General features: G+C 34.7%; 1 protein-coding gene across 8 annotated transcripts in view; it reads left to right on the top strand.

Annotated features, from left to right (window-relative positions):
* Positions 1-4576, top strand: part of wake (wide awake) — a 292797-nt gene extending 288221 nt beyond the window's left edge. For 7 of the 8 annotated variants that reach the window (XM_069134081.1, XM_069134080.1, XM_069134079.1 and 4 more), the window contains one exon: positions 1327-4576. In XM_069134081.1, coding sequence (XP_068990182.1) covers positions 1327-1662 — 336 coding nt within the window. In that variant the 3' untranslated portion in view covers positions 1663-4576. Of the gene's footprint in view, positions 1-50; positions 126-1326 lie in introns of all 8 variants that reach the window. The other variant, XR_006881953.2, reaches the window with a different exon arrangement.
* Positions 4577-19252: the final 14676 nt, after the last annotated feature.

The raw sequence follows: 19252 nt of genomic DNA, 5'->3' as shown, positions 1-19252 counted from the left end.
ATAAAACTATATTAGAGATGAAATTGTACCTACTAATATTTTTCTTGTAGGAGACTCGAGTTTGACGTATGTACTGAAAATATAACCAGCTCTACACTCAGTCTCCTAACGTAACCCCAGTATAAGTAAGCCTTGCATTCAAATTTTGCTTTGCTTGAAAAAAAAGCAGCTATACACGAATCAAAATTCACAAATTGTACAGCATGAACAGCTTACAACCACAATATCAATCTCACTGCATCTTTCAGCACAACATTTTCATCTAATGGTCTCTCCAACTGTTCCATTTTACACATACACGATATAATGAAGATGAATTATAACTAGCTCTGTGTACCTAGTTGAAACATTCTGCAATTAGTTCAAATCAAAGTGGTCAAAACAAAAAAAAAAAAAAAATCACATGACTCAAATCCTGAAAGAGCATTTTACATAATTTATCAACACTAACAATAATCACTAATGGCAGAAAAAATGTTGATCAATGCCATTGAATTAATTGACTTCACTTTTGATCTCATTTATTTTATTTTTTATGACCCAACTCCAAAATTAGATGCATTTTTACCTGAAATTTAAGTTTCTGTAAATAACCATGCGAAAAAAATTTCTTCAAATATACCAAGAAAATCTTCAAAAATTTGACATCTCTCAAGTGCAGAGTTGATGTTTTTTTGGTAGCACTTACTTTTCACGTATTAAGTTTCTATGATTTAAACTACTTGAAATTTGGAATGTTACTGAAAATAAAAAGAAAAAAAAAAAACAACGGCAATATGGTCTGTCAAATCGAACGAAATTCTCCACTTCTGGAATACTGCCCTACTAAAAATGTTCATGCGTTAAATCGTGTAATGGTTTGAAAGAATTCAGCGTGCATTTATTACATGATTTATTTTGTGAGTTCGATAAAATATATAAGAAATCACATAATAAATTACAAAAGCACGAATCATCAGACATATGTTACTAGATCAAAAATCATGTAAATCAACTACATGAATTTTGGTCTAGTATACCTGATGATTCATGCTTTCGTAATGTATGATGTGATTTTTTCTATATTTTATCGAATTTATAAGGTAAATTATATCATGAATGACAAGCTGAATTCTTATAAACATCTTATGATTTAACACACGAACATTTTCAGTATGGCGACATTCTTTGCATAGATTTAGTGGGTTATTTATTTTTATTTTTACATGTTTTAATTATAATATGTACAACCGGCTATGAAATGTGCAGTGGGCTTTGTCGCCATTAAATAATCATTACGTTATTGTCACGGGCGAATTTTGATTTTAGTCTTACGTACTTTTGTAGGTATATGCAGCGTACGAAACAGGCTTAGCTTCGGGAACGAGTTTAAAACTTCATGTTACACCCCGAACGACAGCTCGAGAGGTCGTCGATTTGGTTGTGACGCAATTGAATGTTGCTGTAGTCTTGAAGGATCAAGCAGGTCCGATTTACACTGCAGATGAGTTACCAAATTTTTGTTTAGTCGCTGTAATTGGTGCAAGAGAACGTTGCTTGCGGGATGACTTCAAGCCATTACAACTACAAAATCCTTGGAAGAAAGGGCGATTGTACGTCAGACAAAAACAAGACGTACTCGCTGCGCTTGAGCACAGTAGTAAACATACTGCGTATTTATAGCACAAGGAGGTTGACGAGGAAAAAACGCAAAGTCCAACTTAACATAGGTATGCGTTTAAGGTCAACCGAATAGTAAAATTTCCCCGGTAATTTTCAGGAAAAAAGTTGGCAAAAGTCTTACATAAATTTAACTATTTCCATCACTACTTGTAATTATTTTTAAAGTTGTGTAACTAGACGAATTGCAACTATCTTTAACTTGATTATACTGTCATTGAAAGTATACTTAAACTTCCGTATGAGATTATTCTGAATTTCCAATATTAATACAGTTGCTGAATCATCTCGTCTCAATTAATATTCAACTTCAGAATATATCAAAACGTGCTGCTTTGATCATTGTGAGAAATGAAGACCCAATTTCATATTATTGCCTGTAATTGTCATAGTGTCAGGCAATATTTGCAGAGTTTGTATCGGAAGTTAACATTCCAAATTTGAACGGATGTTTTTGGATGGAAACAGATTTTAGCAAAAAGTATTTTTGAAATTAGTAGGTAGTTTGTACAAATTACTCATATTTGAAACAATTATATTTTAGGTACTGATCTCAGTGTACTAATAGCGACTAAGAATAAACAGTAAATCTAAAAGATGGATTTACTTATAATTATTGCTTCTATATAAGTTGTCATTGGTCAGGATAACGTGAACATGTATGTGTAAAAAGAAACCACAATTGGTTTCATAAGTTGCGAAGTATAGTTCAAAAACTGTTATTTAGTGAAATGTAAAATAGCCTTCCGAATGATTCTCTTCATTAATGAATATGAATATGTAATATCTACATTGATCTATTAATCTGTTGCATATAACGGAATAATATTAATTTAAAAAAGGAGAATAGGTAGATATGCACTAGTTAGGATAGCTCTGATTATTGTCCTAGAATTATCAAAAAATGATACGCAATCTATTACAATTAACGTTTATGTGTATACATGACACATGTATCATATAGTGCTCAGATTCAGACATTTATTGACCGTCAAGATAAAAATCGATATTATAATAATCCTCAATGCTCATCGGAACGGGTGTAGATATACGTCGTGCAGATTAAATACTTGTATGTATTATATATATAAAAACAATCGGACAGTTTTTTTTTCGTGTGACCGAATTGTTCACCACAATGAACAAACGATTCGGTGGCGGCTTGGGCTAAACATCGTTTATTCTCAGCTGGATGGCCCATATATTAGTATATATCATGTATAAGAGGCATTCTCGATCAACCGAGCCACTTTTTTTTAGTCCTCCCGGATTTGTTCCATAATTGGTTATAAAGTAGTACTACTTAAAAGCACTCTGTGAATTTTGTCTGATGTTTTAACTTCTTCATTTTTGTGTTATATGGCATATGTTATACATATGTTATATTTTTGATGTCATCTATAATCATGCCAGAATATAACATGTATTGTAAAATAGTACATGGAAAACAGAAACTTCGATGTACCTTAATGCACCTTTCTTTGGAAAATATTTGTTCTACACAGCAAGAATGTCGAGTTCCACGATGCAAAGTTTTTTGTAAGTTCCCAATACACTGCCAAATACCCTGTAAAATTTACAGCAAAATCAAAGGTTTCACATTTAGAAAAAAAATACACATATTTTTTTTCACTGAAAATAGCCTTTTTGATGCCATCAAAAATATAACATATGTTGCATTAAATAGTTCATGGAAAAACATAACTTCATGTTAAATTTTTTTGTGCCTGACTTCAATCTTCCATAATGTACAGGTTTGAAAAACAAAACCATTTCCGAAACGTAGAAAGTAAAAAAGCTAAAAGAATTCACAGAGAGTACCTTTGAATAGTACTACTATATAACCGATTATGGAACAGATCTGAGAGGATGAACAAAAAGTGGCTGAGTTGGTGGAGCACGCCTTACAAATAGGTTAATATGAATATGTCATAAATAAATAAATAATGCCGTGAACATGACAAGGGCTTATAGACTGCTTTAGTATAGGCCAAAAATGTATAATTTGTAGATGAAAAAATCGTTGTGTGTTGTTTTTTAGTTTTACGTTGAATATAAATCTTTAGTTATATTTAGAATTCTTTTATTTTCCATTTTAATCTTTCTGCTACATAAAATAATAGAAAACTTTGTTGCATTTCGTTCTTTGCGCTGAAAAATTTAAGGTATGTTCCAGAAAAGTGGAAGAACATATTATTCCACAGAAAAACTCAAAATTTAAGAATCACTCTTAATTATGTTAAATGTGGTGTTATATTAGTACCTATTTAGGATAATAGAAGCGATTTTAAAGTTGTCGATTCAAAAATTTGGTGTGTATATATATATATATATATATATATATATGTGTGTGTGTGTGTGTGTGTGTGTGTGTGTGTGTGTGTGTATATATATCCATCAATTAGTTGGGAACATTACGAATTACTCTATGACACCAAGTATATTTAAAACACACACTAATTACGGTAACAAGAGGTGTATGCTAATCGTAAGTAACATTAAAAAATCTTAATCGAGATAATAATATAGTTGATTTTATATTATTCCAATATTAAAAATTTTATTGAAAATATATTTGTTGCAAACTCGAATGTTAGGAAAAGCATGAATTCAAAGCACCTTTCATAATTAAATATACAATTTTAGACCAGTAGAAATCTTTGTGTTTGCCACGATTAGACATAGGAAGTATACACGGTTTTACGAAATGTTGAATACTTCACTCGTATTCGTACAAGAACTGTCACCGATTTGATTTGCTTGAAGGGTATGAATACAGATCGGGGCATCATATTGTGTTTATCAAACCATCTAAAACAAAGATATCAAACTAAAAAAAAAACGAACACTAAAAATAGTGGTGCACATATTTTTCTATCTAACAACAAAAAATTGTTGTTAAAATGTATGATACGAGATAATTTTAGGTTTACTTTGTGTTATATAGCAAATATCAATGTTGAATGTAGAATATTCGATTGTAGATAAGTATTATTGAGATTAACCTGTTAACAGTGGGACTGGTCGATGTACCGACCAGCAGTCAGGCTGAGGACTCCACATACGAAATTCATTTAACTTATTTATAAATTTCACGTCTAATAAAAGGTCGATTTGAACTGATATTTCCCTGCCGTTAAAAGGTTAATATAATAACATATACATACAATGATAATTATTGATATACGAATACCTCCATACATGTATATTAAATATAAATTCATATACATCTACCAGCGGAAAATGTACGTAAGCGATACAAAGCTTCACATCTCAAATAGTTTCATTCATTATTTCAACTTGTATCTTGATATATCAGTAATTGGAGAAATTTTCTAATTCACAATTGCAATTATGAAAGTGATGCTATTGTTATCCACACGGTCGTTGACTAGTGTAAATATGCACTGCATCCAGTAAAATCCGTAAATATCTGGCGTTCAGTAATTTCTGTTTCTACATGTTTTCCTGTGTGGACTACTACTGCTGGGGTCTTTAGAATTATGGATCGTTTGCGCACCCTGTAGAATACCTACCTATAAATATATATATATTACAATAAGAGTATGTACATTGGATAAAGCTCTAAATATTATGGATTCGATGTTTATAGAAAAAGCTTTGATTAAAGACACTGTGTACGAAGACCTTGCGGAAATAAAACACAAATCAAATGTTTAAGCTTGTAATTGAAAGATAAAATATTGTTGTGTGTGGTAACTGTGACATGATTCCGAAGAGGGAAAATTTGTGCCTGATGGTAAGTGGAGTTTTAAGGATGCGATACTCCTTCTTGGTCGACCGAATTGGCTGATTGTGATTTTTCGTTGTCAATAATAAAGTAATGAATGGAATTTGTTCAAATTTCGACGGGCTATTGCTCTTTCATCGAAGAATTGGAAAAAATGCATTAATATTCCGAATACTATCACAAGGGTGTGTATGCGATTTCCGACGAGAGTGAAGTTTTTAGTGTGAGCTGAAGTCTAGCGCTGCGTTCATACGAATACGAGTGTGAAGTTGGCGGCACAAATCGCAGATCACATTGCTCATCCGCACGGGTACACACGTCATTTTTTTCAACACCAGCAAAGGGAAGTTTGATTTGAGAAGCAATGAAGGTGCCACTGAAAGCGCGTAAAACAGAGGTTAGGTAACTTTGTTTAATGAGAGAGTGCATAAAAGTTGAGTTGTCCAAAGTACGCATGTGCCGAAGTTGTTGTACAGGTTCCGAAATTCGAAGTTTTCAAGCAAGGGTTGTAAAAAAGCAATACCTTGCCGAAATTTGAACGAATTTCATTCATTGGTTTATAAACGGTAACGAAAAATAAGAATTGAGACAGAGACTGTCGGATTTTTTATGTAGGGTATATAATCTGCAAACTCTAAGCGATGTTTGCATTCTTGTTGCTGTTTCACCAGCTTGTAAACTATAAAAACTAAACAGCCTACGTAGAATTGATCGAGTAAGTGACGCAGCTTGAGCAGATTCAGTGCAATTAATTTTCACCCTTCGTTATTTTAACCCTTTCGAAATATTAACCCACACCCGTTGCATGGAGTAAATCATAGCACATTGTTGCTAATAGAAGTTCGGGAAAAACACTGTATATGATCTAAGGGAAAATCTAGATCTGGGGAATTTTTGCAGCCACTTTCTAAGAATCTCTTTTGATGAATGGCTGAATCTATTTCAAATCATACAGACCACAGGAGGTCGTATTCCATAAATGTTCGTAACTGAAGTATGTTCTTCAGCGCACAAAATAAGCGGACACGTATATTTTATTATTACCCAAATGAATTTTTTTCACGCCTCATAACGATTTTTAAGATTGCAAGGTAAATATGTTTTTTTTCTGATATTTTACGTATAATTTCCGAAAAATAACCGCCAGTTTCACATTTTTCGAGTGTTTCTGAAATTTATTTTTTTGAAATACGTAGAATCTCACACTCCGTCGAATCAGATACCAAAATTCGAAAAAATTGTAAAATTGCAAAAAATATAGCAATTTGAAAAAATGGTTGTTTTTTTGAAAAAGCTCAGTTTCGACTTTTCTGAAAATTTTGTATGTTTTGGTAGGGAGTATACACTATGTACCCTTTGAACGGCAATATCGATTTATTATGATTTTTCGAGATACTGATTCTTTTAATTAGTTTTATTTGGCAGCCGTATTTATATGGTTAGATACGCTCGTGAGTAGTATACGGAATAAGGCCTTCTCCATTAAATACAACTCCATTATTCATTTCCCTACATATGCGAATACCTGCGAAAATAATATATCAGTTACTCCGGAATACAAAGTTGGGCCAGATTTCAGCGCAGAGTTAGTAGTAGCGACTTTTGCCACTCATTGCGTCTGTGTTCTTTGGTCGGTCAAATATTACGATCATTAAGTGTTGACCAAGTGTTGACAGCTGCCTGGTTTACATATTTCGAACGACCGAAGAACAGGAACGCGGCGAGTAGAGGAAATCGGTACTACCAACTCTACACCAAAAACTGGCGCAATTTTTGCTGGCACGCAGGCTTGAGTTTCGTTTCCTTCTCTCTTACTTCCTGACTGTAACCAAACAGCGGAATTCCGATAGACTGCCGAGGATCCATGTGAATTAGAAATTTAAACTGCAGAATAGCCAATGCTAATTGTAAGTTTAATAAAAATATTGCAAGCTAAATTAATTTTTTAAACTAGATTTCGCCCAGTGCGAAAGGGAAACCCAAAAATTAACTGACGGAGAAAACTCATTATTTCCAGCTCTGTCGATATGAACCTGTACAAAATATGTACATTCGCCACACGTAAATTTTTACTTATTACAGTTAAATGTTTCATCTTCTTGGATATGTATTTATCAAGTGTTTATTAGATTCGTGTACCAATCACTTTATTTTTTTCAAATAGAGTATCTAATAATTGATGTTGTACACGAAAAAAGAGCGCTGAAACCGTATCTTTACCCAGTATCCTAAGCTCCCGATTTACAACTGGCTTAGCCGCTTGAACCCGGATTCTCGCAAGCGATGGGTACATCAACCTGACCCACTTCACTTAAGGGGTATGGCCACAGTAGAAGGCATAAAATCATGTGTATATTCGAAATTTTTTTTTTTTTTTTACACGAAAAAAAAGTTTATTCATAAAAGTATCAAATAAAGTTCTTTAAGTATCGAACTAAATTTTTTTTAATTCTTTCAAAATGAAGATTGCCGCCCACAGCGCGTTTCCGGTGGCACATTTTTTTTTTACGCTCCGCTGCATGTAAAATTACGTCCGTAATTTTGGACCTCAAACAAAATAAAAAAATTTTCTTTATTTTACATCTAAATATGTAGAGAAGTACGTAGGATTTTTTGAAAATATTGAGTTTTTCAAAAATGGCGCGCATTTGAACTTGACACCTTCATTTTTTTCGAAAAATTTCGTATAAAATTACTCAGAAAATGAGAAGTTTTTAATTAATCAAAATACCTCTAGGTACTTCTATGTGAAATGCAATTACAAAGAATGTGTCAAAATTTGAAGTCGATCGGATAAAAATTGTGGCCGTGATTTTGAATGCAAATTTAAAAAATGCTGTTTTGAGAAAAACGCGTTTGAAGTTTTGAGTAGTATAAGAACGAGAAAACGAGTGTTTGTCGACTAGCGTCCTTCTCAAATGCTTGGCTGTGCTTAAGTAACTGAAAGAGACGTTCGACAAGTGCAAACTTGTCTAGACTAGTTAGTAAATAAATGATTTCAATAACATCTGCCGTATACCTACTCTAGTCCCCTAAAGTACCTTCCCTTTAGCTCGCTGCGGAACAGACGGCCTTGTACTAAATTCGAAAACCGAGTACTTAGAGATTTTTCCCCGACATAATCTTTTGGGACATCGTTTTTGAGGGCCTAGAGGGCCATTAGACCAAAAGAAAATCGATTTTTCGAAAATTCTACAGTGACCTAAAACCTTAATAATATTACTTATTTTTCCTTGATTCTTCACTACGACCTTTTCCTCAACCTCGCCCTGTCCGGGAAGTCCCAAAATGCACGTTTTCCAACCATGTTCCTAAATGTGCTATACACAAAAAATTAACCTTCAATGTTAGGAGCTATACATTGTATATAGACGTATTTGACTGGACCATTTGAACATGAAAATTTGCTTGGAATAGTGGGAAAGTTATACTCGATGATGCGATGGATGTAACAACGATTCGTAGAAAAACCTCTTCCGAAGGATCTTTGACAGCTTTCTGCGCAATCTGAATAAGAGAAAGTCTAAACTACTAATCTCAGTAGGTATAACTACAAATAATAGGTTTGTTGTCTACCATCCGTTATATTTATAGCTCTCGGAACTGTCTCGTCTTGCAAATCAAACATACAGACAATCGTACGCTGACGTATAACGCAATACATGAGGGAAAATTTCGCAAATAAGTGTACGTGAAATATTTGATGTAGTTATGTATAAATTGAATAAAGAAATGTGACCCCATTAAGTATCGGGCCGCGGAATCGCGATGCTGTGCGGCGGAAAATGATCGTCCAACAGAAGCACCGTTGAATATAACTTCGTACTTACCACAAATATATACCTGGTTAAAATTGGCAACACAACTAACTCGGAGTTCGTTATCGATCTGAAAAATCTTTTATTGTATATTTTGACAGAATTACCATGCTATTCCATTTCAAACTTTCCTTTCTTTCTCGATAGGTCGAAAATTTTCGGAAATGTTAGTAATTTAAATATCACTCAATAATGTCAGTGACGTCAAAACGGAACTGTAACACCTAATAAGTATAACGACTTGTACAATTCTTATCTATTAACGAAAAACTTGACTATTATCTACGCGATGCGCTTACCAAATCGGGGAAACGAAACAATTTTTATATCAAAACCGAGGTACTTGCAGTGAACTCGCCCTGCATACCGACCGTGCGTTGTATATCTTCATTGCCAATGCAGTTTATACAGGGATTTTACAGTTAAATTTGAATCACGAACAGCGTCAGAGACGTTCGGGTCCGTGCCGGTTCGGTCACCGTTGACCCGCTGCGTATTTGCCCTCGACTGACCTCGATACGTCCACAGCCTGACCTACTGCGGAACGAGGCTCGTAACTTTGCACTTGTACGTGTACCTGCAACGTATGCGGAGGCACAAATACGTATTTCGTACGCTCACAACTAAGCCTCGAACGGAACCTCACCGCCGTAGGATCCATGCCTGGAATTATCATCACATTGCCGGCTAAGAACAGAAACGAAAAAAACTATTTGGAACATTAAGGGGGTGTCCTAGTCGATTTCGACTTTGTCGTATGTATCCCGACTTACCCAAGTTCACGTATCTCAAACGCAAAAAGGGCATAACAACCTCATTCTGTTACAACACAATTCTGAACAAAAACACTCCAATGCATTTGTATTTCAGGCAGAAATGAAGAAATGGTATGGATTCTACGAAATCGCAATGGTAAATTTGAAGAATTCGTGCCGTTTCTTTATTTCTACGCCAAATTAAAATGCGTTGGAGTTTTTTTGTTCAGAATTGCGTACAGAATGGGGCTGTTAAGGTATTTTTCACATTTGAGATACCTGAACTTCTGTATTTGAAGATATATACGTCAACGTCAAAATCGACCAAGGCATCCCCTTAATAATCCCGATGTACGCGTTATCCGCGGCCTTGATTATGGCCAATCTTGCTTTTTGTTTTCTTCTCTTTGTACTCACACCTCGAGACGTTATGCTGCCTATGGCAGCTCCAGATTCTGAACAGGTGGTTTTACACACGTTAGAAGGTAGAGTTAACGAACGTTGATACGAACATGCATTCCTCAACGGCAGATTGCGTTCGTGTAATTTAATACAATTCGAATTAGCGCGTCTGGCTTGAATTGTTCTCACGGGTTTCTATCTCATTGTCAGAACTTCTTCTTGCTGTTCGCCACAATCCTCGTTGCAGTATCCCATCGAACGTATTATGAATATACAGGGTAGGCAAAAAAAAAAACCGAATCACTTTAAAATATGAATGAAATCCAAACCCGTCGACTGATTTTTAGAAACTGTTTTTCCTTGATATTAGACGCATACCTAAGTCTTTCATTTTGCAATTGAAAATGTGAAAAGTCTGTATTCCTTGCTAAGATACATAGTTTTAGAAACCGGGTTTTGGAAAAGTCACTAGGAGGATGAAGAAAATTAATATTAAAGAATGTTCAACTTAATATTCACCTTAATTTGTGATTCAAAGCTTAACACTGGCATTACAGTAATTCTCCTAGATTCTTTTCATATGACATGAAACGATTCTTGTTACACTACAGTCAAAACGCGCGGTTTGAGGTTAAAGTTCCATTTTTGGTACATTATCAAAAAAGTCGGACGTAAATGATGTCGAGAGCTTGACCAAAGTTGATTTAACTAACAGTTAATTAGAATTCAATCAGAATTCAATCAGGAACGATCGAAAACTAGGTAGATAAAATGAACATTTGCGAGATTTTTCGAGACGGCGTAAAGTCAGACTTTTTTAATATTGGCGAATTACGTTTATTCTAGTTTGTTCTTACTCTTCGATGCACGGAAATTTTGAAATACGAAAGATAAGAATAAGAAGAAACACACATTGTTGTAAGCTTTTTATCATTAATTGAACCAAAATAAATCTGTCTCCAAATCATAATTTAATATGGAAATTATGTTGAACATTTTTCAGTAACTTTTTTCATCTTCCCTGCAACTTTTTCAAGATCCGTTTCTCGAAAGCATTTATCTTAGCAACGAAAGAAGATTATTGAGATTTTCAAAGACGAAACGAAAGGTTTATGCTACTAAATTCATGCAAAAAAAGTTTTTAAAAATCGGTGAACGCGTTTTTATTTTATTCACGTTTTAAATTGTCCCGTTTTTTTGGCCCACCCTGTACATGTTGCAGTATGTGAACCTCGCGGGATAGCCTTATTCTAGGTTATCGACTAGGTTGTTGAGGGGGAAACCCGTCTTTGAAGAGCGGAAAAAAGGTTTTTCCTGATTTTATTTTCGCAGTAATAATTGAGGACCGTGTGTGTTTTTTTTTTTTTAATAACTTTAAAAATGATGTCAAGAGAGTCGGTCATCCAAGAATCGATACTTTTTATTAATTTCATTCGACATATTCGCGCGTCGAGTATTTATCAAATTATTATGTATGTTGATAAGCTACAAAAATCTCTTTAAAAACATGGAAATAAAAAATATTGAAATTACGAATAAAGTCTTAGATATCGAAACTTAATTTAAAAACTCGCTTCAAAACGGTTAAAAATCAAGTAGATTTGATCAATTTTAATCTGCCATGTCTCATTTTATGCAGAAGACTATAATTTACTACGAAGTTTCTGAAACAGATTTTTTCCAGTAGTCAATTCAGTATTCCCATTTATTGATCATGATCAATCATATCAGGGTAATGCTATTACTTTCAATATCTAACCATGCCAATATGCGATAAGAATGTGTTACAGTGAATTTATAGGAAACGAATCTGATGTATTTATAATGCACACGTTTCATCTGCTTTACGTTTATAATTAATTCTATTTCGAATGAAACGTCACGGAATTAAATTTTATAAAAACGTTACAAATTTCGGTTCATATCCGTAGATGAAAGAAAATGTAAATATTCCGAAACACATTTCTATCAGCTGATTTGAAACGAGAAGATTACTTGTCGCACTGTTCGTTTCACTCGCTCAAGAACCTTTTTTGCAAGGAAAATCGAATTCAAAATTCACTATAATGCTCCTGACGTTTATTTTTAAATTTCGTTTCTGCAATTCTTAAAAGGCAGCAAACTCGTAGCTCATTAGGATGACTTGAAGCAATCCTTTTTGGAATGTCTTCGAAATTTTTCAACAACTAAATTTAAGCACAGTTGTCATTACGAATAACAAACTTGACATGGTCAGAGACACATGTTTGTTTCCACCGCAATAATATCAGTGTTTGACGAAATTTTATTTTCCATCAAGTAGGTCTTAAATAACAGACGGACGATATAGCGGTATACAAACAGTTAAAGCATGGAGTCTTCGTCACGTTGCCGAAAAAAAAAAAAAAAAATACAGCAAAACCTGGAAATTGGAGCAGCAAATGTATCCGCTTCCGGATCACCGTTCGCCACAGAGGCGAATTGGCTGTGTATGTATATGACATCGGTTGCAGATATAAGGTGACATGCCATATTGAAAAGAGCAACAAAGAAAGAAGCGTGACTCGAACTTCTCGATCAAAGAAATACCGGCCCAATTCTTTCTCCCCACCTCGGTCGATTACTGACCGTCTCTTGCCCCTCGATGTCCTCCTCCTCTAACGATTCTCGTTAGACGTTCTACGCATTTTACGGTATTATAGGTATTCAGACTAGAAATGTATCGGTGAGAAACGGCCGTGAAATCACGAATAAGAAACGGAAATAAATCGGAAAAAATAGATTGAACATCTGACAATACTTAGAATTAGATGTATCGCATTCCGATTGTAAAAACAGTAAATTGTACGGTTCTAGGATTAATTACCAGAGAGTAACCAAATTCTCGTTTTTCAGTTTGCCATGACGCTTGACATCCATTGCGAGTCAAACGATCTATTTTATAGCGACGATTGTTTACGAACCTGAATCGATGAATCATTATTGATTTAGTGAATTGGACAGAAATGTTGATTATAAGATGCTAGACTTGCACAGGAAACTAATTAAATTTTCTAAATACTTACACTTGCATAAATTTCATTGCTTCTGAGTTGACGATAGTCCTTAAAATAATCACCATATGCACTGTATGTACAATATGAGATTAGACGAGTGGTACCGAGGTATACATTATTCATATAAGCGCACAAACACACACACACACACAAAATTTCAAACAGTGACACAATTTCATTTGTTATAGGTAGTAGGCACGAAATTCTAGTAAGATGGATATGGCTACAAGACGCTTCAAATACTGTTGGAATTACAAGAGTATGTGGCAAAAGTAACTATTCGGTGTGATTGTAGGTGTCAGAACTAGATTTTCTGGTTATAGCAACATTAAATCTGTTTATTTATTTCACTAAATTTATTTCAATCAAATAACTCCTTATATCAATTTATTCTTGATATTTTAATACAAGTTTATCGATACATCAATGCAGTAAGAGAAAGAACGTTCAATGAGAGAACTATCTTAAAAGATTTTTATCCTTAAATATGTGACACAATAACTATAATTATACCTGCAGTAACAATATTATCGTCAGGTTTACGCTGCGTGGATAAATAATGTACAGCATAACTATAAAAGTATAAACTGATGAGAGTGTTGAGCCTGTATTACGTTTTACTGTAAAATCATATGATATAAAGGTAACTGCAAGTTTATCTCAGTGCTGATGAAATTTTATACCTACCTTACTAAATTCACCAAGTTCCTGCCAATCAAGAAATTTCTCATCTGCAAAAATGTTGAAGTCGAATCTTGCAGACTTTATTAAATTTCGATTGCTAAGTATAATTCATGGCTCAGATTGTTCAGAAAGCGACATTTTCAAGTGAACCCACGACTCTAAAACTTCATTTCATGTCACGATTAACATTCATTGTTTCTTCACTTTGACGCACAAGAAATCACGCAACCTATAAAATTCGGAATTATAGATTTCATATTCGCAAACGCCCGGCATGATTCCGTTGTATAGGTAAGTAAATATGTTTCAGAAAAATCACAAATTCAGTTATGCGACAGATTGTGAGTAACGATCAGGTAAGAGGAGCTAGCGTTTCTTTTCAATTTTCTTATTCGTGCTAAAATATTAGAATTTCACTTTTCGCTTTTATCCGAAATGAATTGATTTGCCACACTGACAATGAGACTAAAACTACGTAATTAAACTACATGAAATTCTTCACTTAAGGTGCCAGCATCACAAAGGGGTGAATTTCATAAGCGCCACAGCAGAATCCAAATATTACTTGAATTAATACCTTTTAAACGTGAAAAAAGTTGAATATTGCTTATCGATTCATTAGCTTATTCTAAAAAACTCGTTTGAAAATTGCCTCAAACCTTACAACTCTTCCAATGTACGTGAAAACTAAGACGGAACTCATTTAGTGTCGAAATGAAATATCTCTTCACACCATTAAGTTTTTTTACTAACAATCTAGCATCCTTATGAAAGACACAGCGTGAGGCTTGCTTTTCGGTAATCTCTACTCTTCAGAAACATCATCATTAATCTACTGACAAGGGGAGTGTCAAACTTGGGAATCACAGATTTCCATCACTTTTATATATATTGTAGGGCAGGGTCCCCTCAATAAATATATAAAGCGGCAAGACGCCATTCGTTTTTATTATTGAGAAATTTCAACTCAAAGTTCTATATGTAACTTAAGTAGAAGGAACCTTTTTACCGGTTGCAGCAATAGTTCCGTGGCGTAGCGGTAACGCTCTTGCTTACTGAGCGACTTTATTTTTGATAATATTGATTACTTTGTTATTATAATTATTACAAATCCTATTTTTATCATTTTTTGTATTTTTTCCTAACTTAAAAATAAAAAAATAATTTATAGAAATATTAATTATTAATTATTTATTTTTGTATTAAATAATTTATAAAAAAAAAAAAAAAAAAGGACCTCTAACGGAACTTGAACAGCCGTTCGGTCCCTCAGTAAGCAAGAGCGTTACCGCTACGCCACGGAACTATTGCTGCAACCGGTAAAAAGGTTCCTTCTACTTAAGTTACATATAGAACTTTGAGTTGAAATTTCTCAATAATAAAAACGAATGGCGTCTTGCCGCTTTATGTATTTATTGAGGGGACCCTGCCCTACAATATATATAAAAGTGATGGAAATCTGTGATTCCCAAGTTTGACACTCCCCTTGTGAGAGTAGTTCTCCTGTTATATCCTGTGTCCAAATCAGAACTTCGTATTGTTCCTTAGAATTATTCGGTGGTGAAGTGATCTACAATTTTGCATACATGGAAAGATGTATTCGTCAGTTTTGAGGACGTTCATGACTCGTGAACCAACCAAGAATTCAAATTTTTTAATGAAGAAAACCAATCTGACTCTAATGGGCTAGTGAAAAAACCTTGATTACTAAAAAATTATGAGAAAGTTCTCGAAAAACTCACAAGTATAACTGGTGTGATGAAATCACCGCTGAAATTTTTAACAATTTCGGCAATTTTTGTCGCAAACGAAGTGGTTCGTGAAACTTTAACCACGACTTATTATGATTAAAACTAATCAACCAGATTTTTTTGTTTTTTTTTTTGTTTTTTGATAATCTTAGGAACATCTTTAGGTATGGTCCGGAACCTCCTCCGTATATTTAAATTTTACTATGTTCCACTTTGAATGATTTGGTGATCGCGCGCCGCCTTAATTAAGGGACGGTTTCCTGAGGCCGAGAATTGACCTGTTCCCGAATGAACCAGAAATGATAAGCTGGAGCATCGGATGTAGCATTTCTCTAAATGGTGCCCCACCTGTGCGACGCGCACCAGGAGGCCGAGGCATAGGTTTACCCTCGCAGTATTTGGGACACGGGCTTTCAGTTCCTTCGAGGCTCACTTACCAAACGGACGCCTTCTCCTCGGCCTCGAATTCGTTGCGTGCCGGTTATCACGTCTCTTTCCATTGAGGAGAACATTCGGTATTTTCACCGTAATCGTGATATTGACGCTCTTGTGTGGCGGCCGCTTGTCGTTTAATACGAAAAATCTTTATCAGACCGTCTGTGTATTATTTCGGTAACGGGAGAGACGATGTTTGCTTACATTTCGCTACGTACGTATAGAATATGAAAATCTAGTACCTTGTATACGAGGCATTCCATACCAAATCACCGAGCTTGTGACCCTGATCATTCCGCTGTTTTTTTACTTTTGCTTGACATATCACAGTCCTCACTCCGAAAACCACAAAAACGTTGTGTTTTTCTTCAATTACGTTCCAAATTTTTTTTACATCCGATCAATCTAATCAAAAAAACAATCATCATTTAGTTATTTAGTAAATTTAAACGAGTTCTGTTACAAATATTGAACATTTGAAGACAAAAAGGGAAATGGGACACCGAGTCCGGCTATTTTTTTTTTTTTAGAGAACTTTTCATCCGAATCATTTTTGCATAATTATTTATTAAATTTCTGGTGGATAAATTGTAAGGAAAATTTGTAACTACTGATCAATCAAAGTTGTTAAGAGGCTAAAAATTAAAATCCCTTTGTTGAACAAAAAACGAAAAACCCTTTGTCATACTCCCGTTTCGCTCTTAAGATCATCAATGAACATCACAGAAATGAGTTACTAAAAATTAAACCATTATTGTTCTTGAAAAAGCGTAATAGTCTGCAAACAAAAATGTCTGGGTTTTGCCGCGAGGACTGTGATCGATGTAAGAACAGAAATCCGAGAAACAGTCCACGTCACAAATTACGTGATTTGACATGGAATGTTCCATATGTACAATAAGTGAAGTGTTTCGTTCCGAACCAAACAAAAACATGCGATTTTTGTCCAAACTCCTTTTAATTTTTTTGATCTTTTACGGAATTCTAGTTCGCCTTGTCATATTTTCCGCGCGAAACATGATTTAAAAAGTCGGGAGAAAATCATGATTGTTTCTTTCAATTGAACCTTGAAACACACAAAAACGCAATAAAATCCAGAAAGGTTAGCATAGCCGGCCGACCAATTTGACGTATAGAATACCATAAAATGCGTAAAATATGTACAAATGTGGCTCATGTTCGCAAGTTATTCAATACGCTGGTGCACATAATGATATTAGATTATACCATACAGAGCCTTCTTTCCGCTGTGAAATCGTTTTCTAGCCTAGAAAGAATTAGTATTGTCAGTCCGAACGTACGCGAGAAACTCTATAGCCGCAACCATTGATATTTCGTAACTTGGCCTCAATGTTGATCCACGCGAAGAATCCATACCTTATACTCTTGATACCATTTTCTTGAGTGGTGCTATAAAATTATCGATATGAAAATCGTGCGGAGATATTTTCAAATCAGTCGTTCATTTTTAAACTGTCGTTTTTTCCCTTGCTGTTTACTCATTATTTTTTAAATACAAACTTGAAAGTTCATTGAACGCATTTTACAAGACACAAAAATGCTTCACAAACCAGAGGTAAAAACAAGGGAATTTAACAGTATTTACTTACAACGAGTATGAAATAGTTGAGCGGTAGACGAAATTAGTGCTGCGTTGACAAACGAATAACGATGAGGATTAGTTATTAATTAGGACGTGTATATCTGCAAGTTGCAGCGTTTGATTAATTTTCCACACATAATTAAGCAAGATAAGCAAGGAAACGGACTAGTCGATTTAAACAACACAAACTGATGATCTAGTTGAAGTTTACCAATCCATTAGTAATCATACAATGAGTTGTACGTCGCGGATATGCCAGAAGTAATTTGACTAACGAACTTGAGAGTGAGATTGATCACACATCATATCTTTTAATTAAATTGATACAAACAATTGCAAGTCGTTATGGAAGATGCTTTTTGCATCTGTGCAAAGTGAAAATTTCAAAAGATACAGTATAATGTTTCTTAGCCATTTTTAACTCCAAATACTCACCGTCGGAAATTTTTAGAATTTTTACAATTGTAATGTTCACTTGATGTTCGAGGTTATATAACTGCATTTGTAACGTAATGCAACGATATAAACTCTTGTCAGTCAAACCGTATGTGGTACAAATCTGACTGCTTTCACTATAAACAATACATCGTAAGCGCTTAGTGACATCTGGAGATTATCATCATCAGTTCCGTTGGCTGAAGTTATATAAAAATTGCTAGCCCTGGTTTATTTTTCGTAATGGTTTATCGGGTCTGGGCGGATTTTGGGGTAATTCGACGACCCTGCACTTACCGACTCGTTCTTTGAGAGCTCAATGTAAATCGAGTCGGCATAGCAGAGTACTGCAATTTTCTCCCCTGTTCTTCAGCTCCTCAAAGCGGTTCATAACTGTCCATAAATCTAACAGTTTTTATACATATTCGGTTAACGTCCGGTGAATCATCAGTTGGAGATAATTTGTTTGTGCCGTTGACTGAAGACTGCCAACAACAACCAGCTATGGGTATTCTTTTGAAGCAAATGAAAGGGATCCGTGGGCTCGGAGGTAATGGCAGTGCCCTACATTTATCGACTCGCTCATGAGGCTTGCAATGTCAGTTGAGTCGGTAGCGGTAGGAAATTTTTGTATGAAACCTCTCCTCACCGTCCCTCGTCTAGTTGCGCCGAGGTTCAAAATACTTCGTTTAGTGTACTTACATTTTTATACAAGTTTATAAAAATGTGTGAATTTCCATTATAAGTAACGCGTAAGAAACATACTCATTTCAATCTCTTTGCGGAATTTTCGAAAATAATCGCCATTACGGTCTTATGTCGCGGTGCTAATGCCAAACTTATTTATACACCCTTTTGGCTATCTAAAGCCAAAAGGATGCAGGTATATTTTTTTCCGATGGCAATCGTTCCGTAGACTTATTT

This window comes from Neodiprion pinetum, chromosome 3 (assembly GCF_021155775.2).
Source record: "Neodiprion pinetum isolate iyNeoPine1 chromosome 3, iyNeoPine1.2, whole genome shotgun sequence".
Lineage (NCBI taxonomy): Eukaryota > Metazoa > Arthropoda > Insecta > Hymenoptera > Diprionidae > Neodiprion > Neodiprion pinetum.
The sequence above is the reverse complement of the archived record's forward strand: the minus strand, read 5'-3'. Positions and strand labels throughout refer to the sequence as shown.